At 54.7% G+C, this 12,396-nt stretch overlaps 1 protein-coding gene across 1 annotated transcript; it reads right to left on the minus strand.

The window, feature by feature from the left end:
* Positions 1 to 949: 949 nt before the first annotated feature.
* CRHR1 (corticotropin releasing hormone receptor 1) lies at positions 950 to 6,493 on the minus strand. The gene is made up of 8 exons (XM_023553776.2): positions 6,280 to 6,493; positions 5,883 to 6,036; positions 5,626 to 5,686; positions 2,420 to 2,492; positions 2,064 to 2,149; positions 1,767 to 1,902; positions 1,553 to 1,594; positions 950 to 1,090 (listed from the first exon to the last, which is right to left on the minus strand). The coding sequence occupies exons 1-8, from the start codon at positions 6,307 to 6,309 to the stop codon at positions 950 to 952; spliced, it is 723 nt and encodes a 240-aa protein (XP_023409544.2). The 5' UTR covers positions 6,310 to 6,493.
* Positions 6,494 to 12,396: the final 5,903 nt, after the last annotated feature.

The following is a 12,396-nucleotide window of genomic DNA, read 5'->3' on the forward strand; positions in this document are numbered from 1 at the left end:
GAGCTATGTGTCTGGCTCCAGGCACTTGGGCAGGGAGGGCCAAGGACCCACCCTGTCTCCTGTCTTTGCTAAGCAAACGATCCTGCTCCAGAGGTGCCTAAGCTTGCTGTGCCCAGCAGTGTCACCCTGAAGCCAGTGGGAATGTGTCCAAGTATCCTCTGCCTGCCTCAGAGGGAGGCTGGCTTTGTTGGGAGTGCATCTTGGGCCACCCCAACCACCCCCATCTTCTCACAAAGGGGGAAACACCTAGGAGGGGGAGGTGACAGGGATGGGTTAAGGGTACTGCCCAGTGGGTTAGTGAGGGAGAGCTGGGGTGGCCTGCAGGGTAGCACAGGTCCAAGGGTGTGAGGCAGTGAGGCAGAGCGCTTCTGGTGGCAGGGCCGCCATTCCAGATGAAGTCTTGGTGGCTTGGGAGTGCTGATTTCTAGTGATGTTGCTTGATGTCTGATGATGTTGCCTGATATTTGATGATGTCACCAGGGTTTGTGACCATGTGGCCTCAGTTCCCGGAAGCCTCATCATGGTGGTTCACATGCTGTCACGAGAATTTCCCATCATGCCACTGAGGGGCTGAGGACAGCCCCTGGTCTCTGGTGGGCAGGCCATTTTGTGCTCTGGGAAAAGATCTTTCTTGGAGGGGCCCATGTGCTGCTTTGGGTTTTCCAGCTGGTTCTCCAGGGAGGGCTGGAACAAGGGGGAAACAGAGGCCCTGGGCCCATCCCAGTCCTGTTGGTTATTTTCCACTTATCCCTGGCCCAGACGCCATCCAGTCTTATTAGCCCAGAACTTCCAGCTCAGCTGGAGGGGTGCACAAAAGGAGCCCCCCAGGCTCTCAGTGGCAGCTGCTCCTGGGGGGCGGAAGGTGGAAAAGGCAAACGGGGCAGCCAGTTGAGCCTAGCAATCACCTTTCCCAAACACAAGTCTTGAGGGCTGCTCCAGGCCCTCCAGCTCAGAGGGCGGTACTCTGCTTGATGCTGTGGAAGCTGACCCGGGTGGGGGAGGTGGGGATGGACATGGCACGAGCCACCCGTGCACGGATCGAGTGCTTGTCTTGCCATCGGTGCCATCTTTTCCGGATGGCTGAGCGGACCTGTAGGCACAGGACAGAGCAGGACGTCTGAGCCAGGTCTGCAGGACCCCCTCCCCCACGAGCAGCTGCACAGGTGAGCAGTGCACAGGGGCCACCCAGAAGGTGGATTGGTGATACCATTGACGTCGTCTATTTGCATATTTGCTAGGACAATTCTCTCAGTGTCCTGAGGAAGGGAGCCTTTTTCTAATCCACACACAGGCCAGCAGAGTTCCCATATGGATGCAGTGCCCCAGGGCTTGGCCCTTCCTAATACGCAACCCATTCCAGACTCATGGATGAGACTGAACCCCCTGCTTCTGGCCACCACCCCAACTGCCTGTGAGAGCAAACAATTGGGTTGTCACTGCAGGAGCAGATCAGGGAGGTGACAGGGACCCTCTAGAGGTAACCCCCTAGGGACTTCAGAGCAGACGGGCCTCCTACCACCCTGGGCCACCCCTGGGCCCTGGGGGTCCTTACCTCACTGTTGAGGAAACAGTAGAACACAGACACGAAGAAGCCCTGGGGTGGAGGGAGAAGGCCGTCAAGGGATGAGGGCACCCACTGCCTTCGGCACCCACTGCCTCTCCCCAGCCTCCCGCTCCTCCAGGCCTTGGCCTGGGAGAATTCCCACCCAAGAGGCCCCTCCGGAGCTGGAGGCAGCCTGGGCCAGGGCAAAGGGTGGCAGCTGTACCTGGAAGGACTCTAGGAAGGAGTTGAAGTAGATGAAGACAACCCGGGAGACCTCGTCCTCCCCAGGGTTCACAAAGAACAGCATGTACGTGATGCCCAGGAGGGGGAGCAGCACCAGAGTGGCTTTCACCGCCTTCCTGGGGGTGGGGGATGGGAGGCCGAGAGTCATAGCCCACCCAGGAGGGGCTGGGTCTGAGACTGGGGGAGCTGGGGTTTTAGGAGGGATTGCCAGGCCTGGGGTGAAGACCCTGGGTCAGAGGCTGGGGTGGGTGGGAACTTGAGAGAGGGAACCTGTTACCTGTACTGAATGGTCTCTGACGTGGTGGATGCCCGGAGTTTGGTCATGAGGATGCGGACGATATTGAAAAGGAAGATAAAATTGATCTGAAATTTGAACATACCAGTAAGGATGGTGTGGGCATGTATGTGAGCAACACGTTGGGGTCGGAGCAGGTCCGGGCCTCGGCTTTCCCAGTCTGGACTCTGTCTCTCCGAGACTTCTGCCTCTACCTGCCATAGTACTTGCACAGTCCAGGCCGGGCCCCTGGTTGGGCGGCTCCCACCTCTAGACAGAGGGCTGTTTCAGGTCCACAGCAGGCACTGACTCCCCCTCCCCACTGTGCCCCTCACTTCCCCCCCTTCCCAGGTTCTTACCAGCAGGACCAAGATCATGGGGCCCTGGTAGATGTAGTCGGTGTACACCCCAGGCCTTTTGCCAAACCAGCACCTAGAAGGCCACAGAGGTGAGGTGAGAGAAGGGCGACCATCTGGGTTCAGTTTAGTGGCAAGGGTCGGGGGTAGGTTGGGCCAGGGCAGGACTGGGGCCAGAAGCCAGGATCTGGGTGCTCCAATTCTAACCCTGGCAGACAGCCAAGCCACCTGATTCCACTACTGTGCCTCAGTTATCCCATCTGCAAAATGGGCAGCATCCTATATTATGAGAGATAAAGTTGTGGCAGGGAGGGGAGTTGTGGGAAAGACCAGAGTGGCCTCGGAACAGGTTGTGTGAACCGTCCTCATCCTCAGGTGTGGACCCAACACACCACTGCTTCCCCCAGTTCCCCCTCAGGGTCCTTGAGCCCCTGCTTGGGCTCAGCATGCCTGCTGGTGAGGAGCAGTGTTGGTGCACTCGTCAAGTGCTGGGCACCCAACACTTAGCAATCTCTACCTGAATCTGTCTAATTGCAGCCTCAACAAGCTCAAGGTAAAGACTTCTACAGGTGCTACCCACCGGAAGGCAAAACTGCTTTGCATTTTCCTGAGTTTCCTACCAGTAAGCTCCAGGGAGGTCTGGGGAGTGGGCAGGGAGAGGGCAAACCGGAAGACCCATGTCCTCCTGCCCAGAAGTGGTCGGTGGGTGTACATGCTGAATGACCCTCAAGGGCTGGATCTTATGATGCTTCCATAAACCCAAAACTGAGATTTCGATGTGAAACTTACTAATTTTTTAGGTTAGCAACATATTCAAGTCTTTAAAAAACACAGCTCAGACCAAATGGAGCCTGTCTGTGGGCCCGGTCCAGGCAGCCTCAGGGGTTTCTAGTTGTAACCTCTGGTCTACAAGTTCTGAGGACTCACCTGGGTCCCTCCTGCTGTAGTGCCAGCACTTTACCACTATTCGTTGTTGTTAGGTGCCATCGAGTCGGTTCTGACTCAGCGACCTTATCTACCACAGAGTGAAATACTGCCCAGTCCTGCGCCATCCTCACAACTGTTGCTATATTTGAACCCACTGTTGCAGCCACTGTGTCAATCCATCTCATTGAGAGTCTTCCTCTTTTTCACTGACCCTGTGCCTTACCAAGCATGATGTCCTCCTCGAGGAACTGTTCCCTCCTCATAACATGTTCAAAGTACGTGAGATGAAGCCTCACCAACCTCGCTTCCAAGGAGCAGTCGGGCTGTACTTCTTCTAAGACAGACTTGTTCATTCTTTTGGCAGCTCATAGTATATTCAATATCCTTCACCAACACCATAATTCAAAGCCATCAACTCTTCTTTGGTCTTCCTTGTTCATTGCCCAGCTTTCCCATGCACGTGAGGCGATTGAAAACACCATGGCTTGGGTCAGGTGCACCTTAGTCCTCAAAGTGACATCTTCGTTTTTCAACATTTTAAGAAGGTCTTTTGCAGCAGATTTGCCCAATGCAATATGTCTTTTGATTTCTTGACTGCTGCTTCCATGGACGTTGATTGTGGAATCAAGTAAAATGAAATCCTTGACAACTTCGATATTTTCTCCATTTATCATGATGTTGCTTATTGGCCCAATTGTGAGGACTTTTGTTTTCTTTATGTTGAGGTGTAATCCAAACTGAAGGCTGTTGTCTTTGATCTTCGTCAGTGCCTCAAGTCCTTTTTGCGTTCAGCAAGCAAGGTTGTATCATTTGCATATTGCAGGTTGTTAATGAGTCGTCCTCCAATCCTGATGCTGCGTTCTCGAAGTAGTCCAGCTTACTTTACCACTAGGTGGGGCTTTAAAGCTGCTTGGACCAACTTTTTTCTGCGGCCCCTGAATCATTTTCCCTCCTAGACAGACATATACACACGTGCACGTGCATGTGCGCGGGTGTGGGCGCGCGCACACATGGGACTTTCTCCAAACTTGATCTTCCACCCTTCCCCCTTCCCCTGCACTCACGCACATCTGCACACCTGAGGAACAGGAGCTATTGCCCAGGGCTCCTGTTCTAGGACCCCAGGCACCGCCAGGTCCCCAGTCCGCTACAGTCTTATCTCTCAGCAGTCCCCCTCAACCCCGGCCCCCACTCTGCAGCTGTGCAAGTGAAGTGAGAGCAGCCAGGCCTGAGTCAGGAAGGAGTCACCAGATAAATAAAGAATATAATTTTCCGGGCTCCTGGTTGCTCCCAGTTCGGCTGTGGAGACCCTGTCTCCCCGCAGCTCTGCAAGGGAGGAGGAGGGGTGAGCGCTGTGAGGGAGGCCACCTGGAACCCCAGCCAAACAGTGGGCTCCTGGGAACACTTCTTTGGCAAAGAAGATCCTGGTGCCTCCCCTGGCAGTCAAAAGACTATCTACGCCCACCTCCTATCCCTTTCTCTCAGTGGCTCTCCATCTCAGGTGCACATTGAAATCACCTGAACAATTTCTTAAAATCCTAGTGCCCAGGCCATACCCTAGACCAATTACACCCAACTGTGTGTGTGGAGGCCAGGCATCAGTAGTTTTGAAGGCTTCCCAGGTGAGTCTGCTGTACAGTTAAGGTCGTAAATGACTGCAGCAGAAGTCTTATTTCAGGGGTGATGGGAACACCTGAGTCCATTTTATCAGCATCCACAGGACTCCAGAGCTGGAAGGAGCCTCTGAGCTCATCTGGAGGTTTTCAATTTGTATTAAACCCACAGAATCATTTGTTAAGTGTTTATATTCATAGACAACATTATCTAGAGTTTACTATGTGCCAGGTACTATCTAAATGTTTAATACATTCGTGTATAATAACTCATATTACCCGCGCAACAACCCTTTGAGGTAGGCACTATTATTAGGATGCTCACTTTACAGATGAGGAAACTGAGGCATGCCGCTGTAACCAGCTCAAGGTCACATAGCTAGTTAATGATGGAGCCACGATTCAGAACCAGGGCAGTCTGGCTCCAGAGATAGGCTGTAACCCTTATGCTGTTCTGCTTCTCATGAAAGCCCAATACCTAAGGCAGAGTAAAGGGGCCTGGAGCCTACGTGCCCAGTACCCCTCAGGTACTGTTAGGGAGCCCCTGATTGAGTCCAGCCCCTCTCTTTACAGATGCAGAAACCGTGGCACCGAGAGGGACAGTTACGTGGCCCAAGGCCATTAGAGAGTGTCAAGCACAGGGCGGTGAAGCACAAGGAGGTGACTTACTTCTCATTGTCGTAGTACAGCTTCCCAATGGCCCAGGCCACGATGATGGGGAAAGGCACCCCTGGAGGAGAGACGGGGCTGTCACAGAGGACCTAGGGGACACCAATACAGCCCAACATGCCTCCTTCGAGATGCTCCCAAGTAGGGGCAAAGGGCTGTGGGGCACACCCCAGGATCCCGACCTGGCCACGGTTTGGCAGCGCCACAGCCGGTTGGCCTGGGCCTGGGTGAGGAGCGGACAGTGTGGGGCCACTCACCCCAGCCAATGCAGATGAACATCCACTTATGTAGCCGGCTGGTGGAGTAGGTGAGTACGATGGCCGTGTGCAGGTAGCAGCCCTCGCCGAACATCCAGAAGAAGTTGGTCACATGGAAGTAGTTGTAGGCAGCTGTCACCAACCTGCACCATGCCTACCACCCTCACCCCCACCAGAGACAACGATGAGCCAAGGCAGGGGGAGGGGGCAAGAGGCAGGGGCAGCATCCTACCCCGGGGCCTCCTCTCAGCAGGCTGGGGAGTCCTCCAAAGTGCCCCTCCTGCTCTATGGGCCCCAAGGCCTGTCCCCAGCCCCTCCTCCGCCAAGGTGAGCCTGCCTGGGCCCTTCCTCTGACGCTGGGTTTGGCCCTGTCCCACCTCCCCCAGCCAGGACACACCACGTTGCTCTGATGGACCTCAGGGCTCATGGTGAGCTGGACCACGAACCACGTGGCGTTGCGTAGGATGAAGGCCGAGATGAGGTTCCAGTGGATGATGTTTCTCAGGCACCGGATGCTCCTGGGGGCAGCAGGGACGGGTGGGTGACGGGAACAGGGGAGGGGAGAGAGGGTGAGGAGCAGGCCCCCAGCCTCCCTCCAGCCCAGATGTGCAGATAAGAACACTGAGGCTCAGAGCAGCACTGACTGGCCAAGCCACGCAGAGAGGTGGCACGGACCAAGGGCTGCTTGCCCTTTGGGGTCCCCCCTTGTTCTCTTGGGTACCCCTACTGTTCCTGTAGTTCCAGGATTGAGGTCAGAACCCCACCAAGGCTTGGGTAGTCTCTGAAGACATATGAACCACAACTGTCTGATCAAATAATAGTCATTGCTGCCACGTATTCAATACTGACTGTGCAGTGTGTTTTGTGTATTTTCTCTCCAGTCCTTATAACACCATGCAAGATGGCCGTTATTCTCCCTAGCTATGGAGGAGGAAGCCGAGGCTCAGAGAGATTGAATAACCTGCCGAAGGATGCCCAGCTGGGACGTGTCTATCAGGATTTGGACCAGCTGTGCTCCACCCCACACCTTGGAACACTGGCATGTGGACAGCACGCAGGAATCAGAGTCACCCCTCAAGGCCCAGGGAGGGGACAAGTTGTTCTCAAAGTCTCTACACTGAGTTCCTCCCTCTTCAGTGGGGACTTAGGCTCCCTGGAGAGAGGTCCAGCAGTGAAAGGAGCTGCGAGCCCTGCTTGTCTCCCCATCACTATCCCTAGGGGTATAACCTCCATGGAAGTCCCTCTTGGAGTGTCCTGAGCTGGCCCTGCCAATCCCGCTCCTGCCCAGCCTGGGGGTCCAGCCTGGGGCCCTTTGGTGGGAAGTCTCTGTCCCAGCTTCCAGCCTTGATGCTCAGCTCTGCCCCCACCCTCTTCATTCCTGGCACGGACCTACCTGGCACTGCCAACTACATCCCTGGCAGTAGTGCTGGGGCCCCAGGCAAGTCCAAAACCCCAAATGGGGCACTCCATAGAGCCCTCATCCCTGGGGCTCCACCCTCCCAGTCACCCCAAATGGGTACAGCCTGCCTGGTGTGGATGGCACAAGGCAAACCTGGGCTTTGTCCCCCCTACCCCTCCAACCCCAGCAATTCCTGGGGCGGGGGCAGAAGTACCCTGCCAGATGATCCAGAAGACCCAAGAATCCTATCTATACCAGCCCCTCCCACTGAGGTGAGGGGCCAGGACTCCCCCTCCCCAGGAGTCCCACCCCAGAGCCACCCCTCCCCAGAGCTCCTTTTCCACCCTACCCAAGGGCCCAGGTGCAGGAGGAGGCAGCCCGGGGCCCTCTCACCTGAGCCGCAGAAAGAGGACAAAGGCCACCAGAAGGGCCACCAGGGAGATGCAGTGGCCCAGGTAGTTGATGATGACAGCGATGTGGTAGTGCACCTTGCTCTTCTTCTGAGGCAGGAGACAGGGACAGAGGTCCTGTGAGGCTCCCTTCTACCCACTGGATGGTACAGCTCTGTTAGGATAGCTCCCCTAATCGGTGGCCAAGACAGAGTGGGCAATTCCAGCAATACTTAATTCCCTGCCCCCAGCCCCTACTGTGCGCCAAGCACTGCCCTAGAGCGGCGCTGCCCAGTTTGAGGCTGTGGCTCTGAATGTCAGGCTCTGTCTACGACTCCATGTTTTTGGTCAAAGTACCGGTTGAGTTGAGTCTCTCCACCACACAGGCTTCCCGCTCCACATGCTCACACGCCTGTGCGCGGCTCACAGATGTGCTCCCACGCCCACATCTGCCCATGTTCCCGTTGAGTCCGACACCATGCAGCCCTACCAGGCGCAGAGACGCCAATCCTCTAGGAATGCTTTCCTCTACCCATTTCCCAGTTGAGCACCCATTTCCTTGGTTGCCCCTAAAGCCCTCTGGCTGCCATTGACGCTGCTGCCATTCCCACAGCAGGATTAGAAACCATTAAAGAAATCTCCCTAGGCTCCATAACTTACTTCCCAGGTCCTTCCCTACCCCCAGCCCAGAAGGTCTGCTGGAAGAGAGCGGGATCCATTCCCAGGACTGTAACAAATATTCTAATTTTACTTCCTAGTCTATTGAATACACTGATGGAGGCTGGAAAATGCCATGGTCTTCCTCTTTCCAATAAATTTGAGCCTCAGGAGTGATGGAGTCTTTCTCATTTACAGATATTTTCGTTTCTGTTTTCTTCTTCAACTCTCAAGGCAACTCTGTGGCAAGAGCTGGAACAGTTAGTTTGCAGAAAAACAGGCCCAGAGGGATGTTGACTTGCCCATGGTCACCCAACCTCAAGACTGCCTCTTACCTGCACAGCTGAGGCTGCGAGGTGATGCCCATGTCGTAAATGGGGGCTGGGTGGCCCCCAGTGCCCAGCTCTTTGCAGACTCCTGCCCTAGAGCAAAGCCTCCATCACTGCCTTTTCTAGGTCCCAAGAGAACAGGGCCCAGGAAACCCAGGCCTGGCACTCAGCAGGGATCAACAGGTGGAGGAAGCAACTGGCTTTGAAAATGGGGTCCCTGTTAGCACTTCCATCCCTTACCCTTTCCCACGTTGTGGGGTGGGGCCAGGGGCTGGTGACATATAAAACCTGGGAAAGTGTAAGTCAAGAAAAGGATGAGTTTTCAAAGGCCTTGTTTACCCTTTCAGAGCCACAGAAGCACTCCCGGCTCCCCCGTGGACCTTCTGTGGTAGTTACAGAATCCACAGGAGTCAGAGCTGGGTCCTAAGGGATCAAATTCAGTTCTACCCATCTTCTGGATGAGGAAACTGAGGTCCAGGCAAGTAAGTGATTTTCCCAGACTCATCTACTGGAGAGCAAGTGGTACACTTTAGATACTGGATGCCTAGCAGCTATCCCAGAAAGGGTCTCAGAGGTTTGGGCCCCAAACCAAAACTAAAACCAAACCTACTGCCGTCGAGTCAGTTCCATAGCAATCCTACAGGACAGAGTAGAACTGCCCCATAGGGTTTCAAAGGCTGTAAAATCTTTACAGAAACAGACTGCCCCATCTTTTTGCCATGGAGCAGCTGGTGCGTTCGAGTAGTTGACCTTTCGGTTAGCAGCTGACCATTTACCCAATGCACCAGCGGGGCTCCTTGGCTGGGCCCCAGGGAGGTGTAAATGGAGGGAGAGAGAGACAAGAGAAAGGAGGGAAGGGAAGGAAAAGGAACAGGAGGGAAAGGGAGGAGAAGAACAGGGAAGGAAGGAGAGAGGAGCTGCCGCCCCCATGCAAATGAGGAGGGTCTCCGAGAGCCTGGTAGCAGATGCTAAAATCCAGAACTCCAGAAGATGCACACATCACAGCCTGTCTGGAGCTGGCACTTAATTTCCTTTTATTAAATTTTCCACAAGCCCACGCTGAGAAGCCTCTGGGTAATAACAACATCTGCGGAGTCCAGAATGGCATGATGCCCCAGCTTCCTTGCAGGGCCCAGGTTGGCCCAAATCAGCAGTGTGGGGGGAGGCTTCACTGCCATCTGCCGCCTCTGCAGGGCCCCCACCAGACTGTGCCCATGTGGTTGGGTCCAGGGTGGGGAGGAGTCACTTAATGAGTACCTACTGTGTGCTGGACCAGGCACTGTATAGATACCATTGCTTTTCATCCTCACAACTGCCCTCTGAGACTGGTTCTTTCATCCCTGTTTTTCCATTTGAAGAGGCTGAATAATTGGCCCCAGACACCCTAGTCTGCCTGGTTGGTCTGGCTGGCCTTAAAGTCCCTCCTTTCCCTGTCCCAGCATGCATTTCCTGAGGGACAAGCAGGATTGAAAACAGAGGCCTTTTCTGGGGAGAGTGGTTACAGCGGAGGGAGACAGGGTATAGGGGGCTGGGGGTCAGCACACAACCTAGGCTCGCTGGTTTGGGGCCTGTCGCCTGGTGGTGACAGCAGCGAGCAGGTCTCACCAGGTCTGGGACCTCCAAGGTGGTCTGCCAAGTCCCATTTCACATGCAGCCATTTCTGCGAATCCAATATCTGCAGCACCCCAAGGCGCTGGTGTTAATTAGGACATAGCCCAGGCCTGTGAGCAGAGAAACTGCTGCTCAATTAATTGGGTACTTTCCTCTTTGCAGTTTCAGGAGGGGACCAGGGAGCTTGAGGGTGGGGAGGGGTCTGGCGAGGCTGTGGGGTGGAAGAAGGGGATGGATTTTCATTAATTAAATTAACATTATCCAATTGTGCCAGCAGAGGCTGCCGAGAAGCGGGTGGCAAAGCCAGGCCGAGGTGGGCCAGGTGGGTGTGGTTCTGGGCATCTGGTCACTGCAAGTGGCAGCAGTCCCACTGAGTCAGAAACCAGAGGAAGGGGGTGCATGAGTTACCTGCGGTCTCCTCATCAATGCCCCCATCCTCCAGGTGTACGTGACAACCTTCCCTGACGTCACAGGTGAGAGAGACAGAGGGTGGCCCATCCAGCAGGTAGGAGATGTTTGTATTGGGATTTAGTGAGGTTGCGCTACCTGCCCAATGTCACACGGCACGTAAGTGCCGGAACCAGAATCCAAGCCCCAAACCGTCTGTCGCCATGATACTGCCAAAGAGGGGGGACATTGAGAAGCTGAGGCTCCCAGTCTTCTTTCTCACCCTAACCCAACTGGTGGAGAAGGGAGAGATCTCTGTCTCAGAAGGGGAGGATGAAGATAGCTGACCTATAGTTTTTGAGTGTTTGGAGGGTATATGTGAGAGAGGAGGAGCTGCTGTGCCCCCCACAGTCGCCTAGAAGGAAAGGGGACTTAAATTAGAGCAGGAGAGAGAGAGTAGGGTGAACTATGAAGAAATTTCCCCGACAGTTAGAGGAGCAAATCCAGGGAGGGAGGCTGGGAACGAAGGTGGCGTCTCCTGTTTCTCCAATTTCCAAGAAGAAGAGAGACCTCCAGGCTTAGCTACATCGCTGGCCTCAGGCTCCACAGGCTCAGTAGGCCCATCAAAGCAGATAGTGGGAGCCATGGAGGACTGAGACTCCTTGTCGAGCTCTTCCTCCCCTGTTACCATCCTGCTCTGGGCACAACTGTGGTCTTGAGTCGCTGACAGAACTAACCTGCTTTTTTGAGCACAAATCCTACTTCCCTTCCTCCCAACTTCTCTCTTATGTGTCAAGTATGAGTGGTCTTCTTGTCACCCCTACCCAAGCCCATCTCCTCTGGCCCAACTGTGGTTGCTAATGTGGAATTCCCACTCCCCGTCCCCCATTCAAGGGGACACATCTCGTCCCCAACCCCAAGACCTAACAGGCTGACTCACTGGGGAGGGGGGAGGTGGTGAGGGGTTGGTACTTAGGAACTTTTGCTCAAGTCAGGTCCTCAGGGAGCTGGGTCAACCCATGCCAGCCTTGGGTGAACCCCATAGTTCTGGCCTGGGTGATCTGGGACGCTAGGAAGCCTCTCGCCCACATCCTGAGTAATGCTTCCACCCTGCCAGAAGCACCACCAGCAGGAAGCTTTAGGCTAAGCATTGGCCTATCTTTGCAGCTTCCGGATGGGGCCAGCAGAGCCCATTGGCTCACAGCCAGGGCGGGGTGCTATGGATGGGGGAAAGCTGTTCTTCCTCCATTATCCTCGCCTCCCAGGGTTCCTGGTAAAGGGGGGCCTGGACTTGGAGGCCCCCAGTTCCAGGCTCTGACTCACTCTGCCCATGTGACCTTATATCAGTTGCTCCTCCTTTCCAGGCCTCAGTCTTCCCAGCTGTAAAATGAATGGGTTGCTCTAGATCAGAGTTTCTCACTTTTGCCCCATCAGAAGGCTCCCCAGGGCACTTGTTAAACATACAGATTCCCAGGCCCTCCTTAGCAATCTTGATTCATTGGAGCCTTGGTGGTGCAGTGGTTAAGAACTATGGCTGCTAACCAAAAGATCAGCAGTGTAAATCCACCAGCTGCTCCTTGGAAACTCTATCTTATAGGGTCGCTATGGGTCGGAATCGACTTGATGGCAATGGGTCTTGGTTTTGGGGTCTTGGGTGCAGTCCTGGAACCTGTATTTGAACACATGTTCTCGGTGATTCTTACTACCAAGCAGGTCTGGGAAACTCAAGACAGGATGGAGGA

Source organism: Loxodonta africana, chromosome 18 (genome assembly GCF_030014295.1).
Source record: "Loxodonta africana isolate mLoxAfr1 chromosome 18, mLoxAfr1.hap2, whole genome shotgun sequence".
NCBI lineage: Eukaryota > Metazoa > Chordata > Mammalia > Proboscidea > Elephantidae > Loxodonta > Loxodonta africana.

Excerpts from the sequence above, each read along its gene's own strand:
- CRHR1 (XM_023553776.2), bottom strand. The coding sequence starts at position 6,309 with ATGAGCCCTGAGGTCCATCAGAGCAACGTG. Across the intron at positions 2,493-5,625 it reads CTGTACTACGACAATGAGAA|GTGCTGGTTTGGCAAAAGGC; the intron begins GTAAGTCACCTC and ends GTGGCCTTCTAG. Across the intron at positions 1,595-1,766 it reads CCTTCCTAGAGTCCTTCCAG|GGCTTCTTCGTGTCTGTGTT; the intron begins GTACAGCTGCCA and ends CCTCCACCCCAG.